This window comes from Sinocyclocheilus anshuiensis, unplaced genomic scaffold, assembly GCF_001515605.1.
Source record: "Sinocyclocheilus anshuiensis isolate Anshui unplaced genomic scaffold, SAMN03320099.WGS_v1.1 scaffold385, whole genome shotgun sequence".
In the NCBI taxonomy this organism is placed as follows: Eukaryota; Metazoa; Chordata; class Actinopteri; order Cypriniformes; family Cyprinidae; genus Sinocyclocheilus; species Sinocyclocheilus anshuiensis.
The window spans coordinates 1,119,449-1,120,472 of record NW_015539876.1 but is presented as its reverse complement, the minus strand read 5'-3'; the positions used below and the strand labels follow the sequence as shown (position 1 = coordinate 1,120,472).

General features: G+C 44.2%; 1 protein-coding gene across 3 annotated transcripts in view; it reads left to right on the top strand.

Annotated features, from left to right (window-relative positions):
• The first annotated feature begins 193 nt into the window (after window positions 1-193).
• Window positions 194-1,024, top strand: part of LOC107685315 (leukemia NUP98 fusion partner 1-like) — a 15,444-nt gene continuing 14,613 nt past the window's right edge. For all 3 annotated transcript variants that reach the window (XM_016481868.1, XM_016481869.1, XM_016481867.1), the window contains exon 1: window positions 194-793. In XM_016481868.1, the coding sequence (XP_016337354.1) occupies window positions 638-793 (156 nt within the window). In that variant the 5' untranslated portion in view covers window positions 194-637. The remainder of the gene's footprint in view (window positions 794-1,024) is intronic.

The following is a 1,024-nucleotide window of genomic DNA, read 5'->3' as shown; positions in this document are numbered from 1 at the left end:
TATGGAAAATCAGAAAAGAGCTGTTGAAACGCATAGACATGGACGGTTTATACTCGACTAAAACTCCCGAGAAGCAATGGGATGAACAATAAACAGAATAAATAAACAATGTTAACATTCTCTCTCTCTATCACCCTCTCTCTCTCTCTCTCTCGCTCTCTCTCTCTCTCTCTCTCTCTCTCTCTCTCTCTCTCTGTGTGTCTATCTAGCTCGCCCTCTCCCTCCTCTACCTGTCTCCCACATCTATATAATATTCTCCTCCCTCTCTCATGTTAAATAGATTACAGGGGATTCACTTATTTAAAGGCTTCGACAAAAGCTGTGTGTGCATATTTTTGGGTCGGCTTAGAGCAATTAAACCCACACATTGTGAGCACCTAACTGGAGGAATCTAATTACAACCTACCACCAAGCCCAGCCCATCATACACAGTCTGGAGTCTGGACCTCACACTGCCTTCCACGAAAGAGTTCCTTAGAAGCTCCAGGACTACAGCAGCAGCAGCCCTGCCTGACCCAGCTGGATCATTGTACGCCGGCTGCACACTGGTGCGTTTTTTCTTTGCAGGAGACAGGAGCCTCACCGAGAGCTCCGCACACCGGTTCCCAGGCTGTCTCTTCGGCTGCTTCCCGCGCTTATGGACAATGACGAGGATGATGATGGGAACTTCACCAAGTGGATGAGCAGCTACTGGGGGCACGGGGTAGGGGAGGAGCACGCCAAAGATAGGAAAAGAAGTTTTAGAAGGTCCTCACGCAACAAAGCTGACCGCCGTGCCTCTTTGCCCTGCATGGTAAGGTAGTGATAGCACGGTAAGGTAGTGATAGTACATGTGGAATTATGTTAATAGAATGGGAATGATCAGAAATGCATTACATAATTGTACAATACTAAACAAAAGAGTTTCTTGTTATAAAATTGATAGTGTCAACTGATTGGACAGGCTATATTCAAAATCACTGTAAAACGAGCCAACAGTTAGGATAATATAATATAATATAATATAATATAATATAATATAATA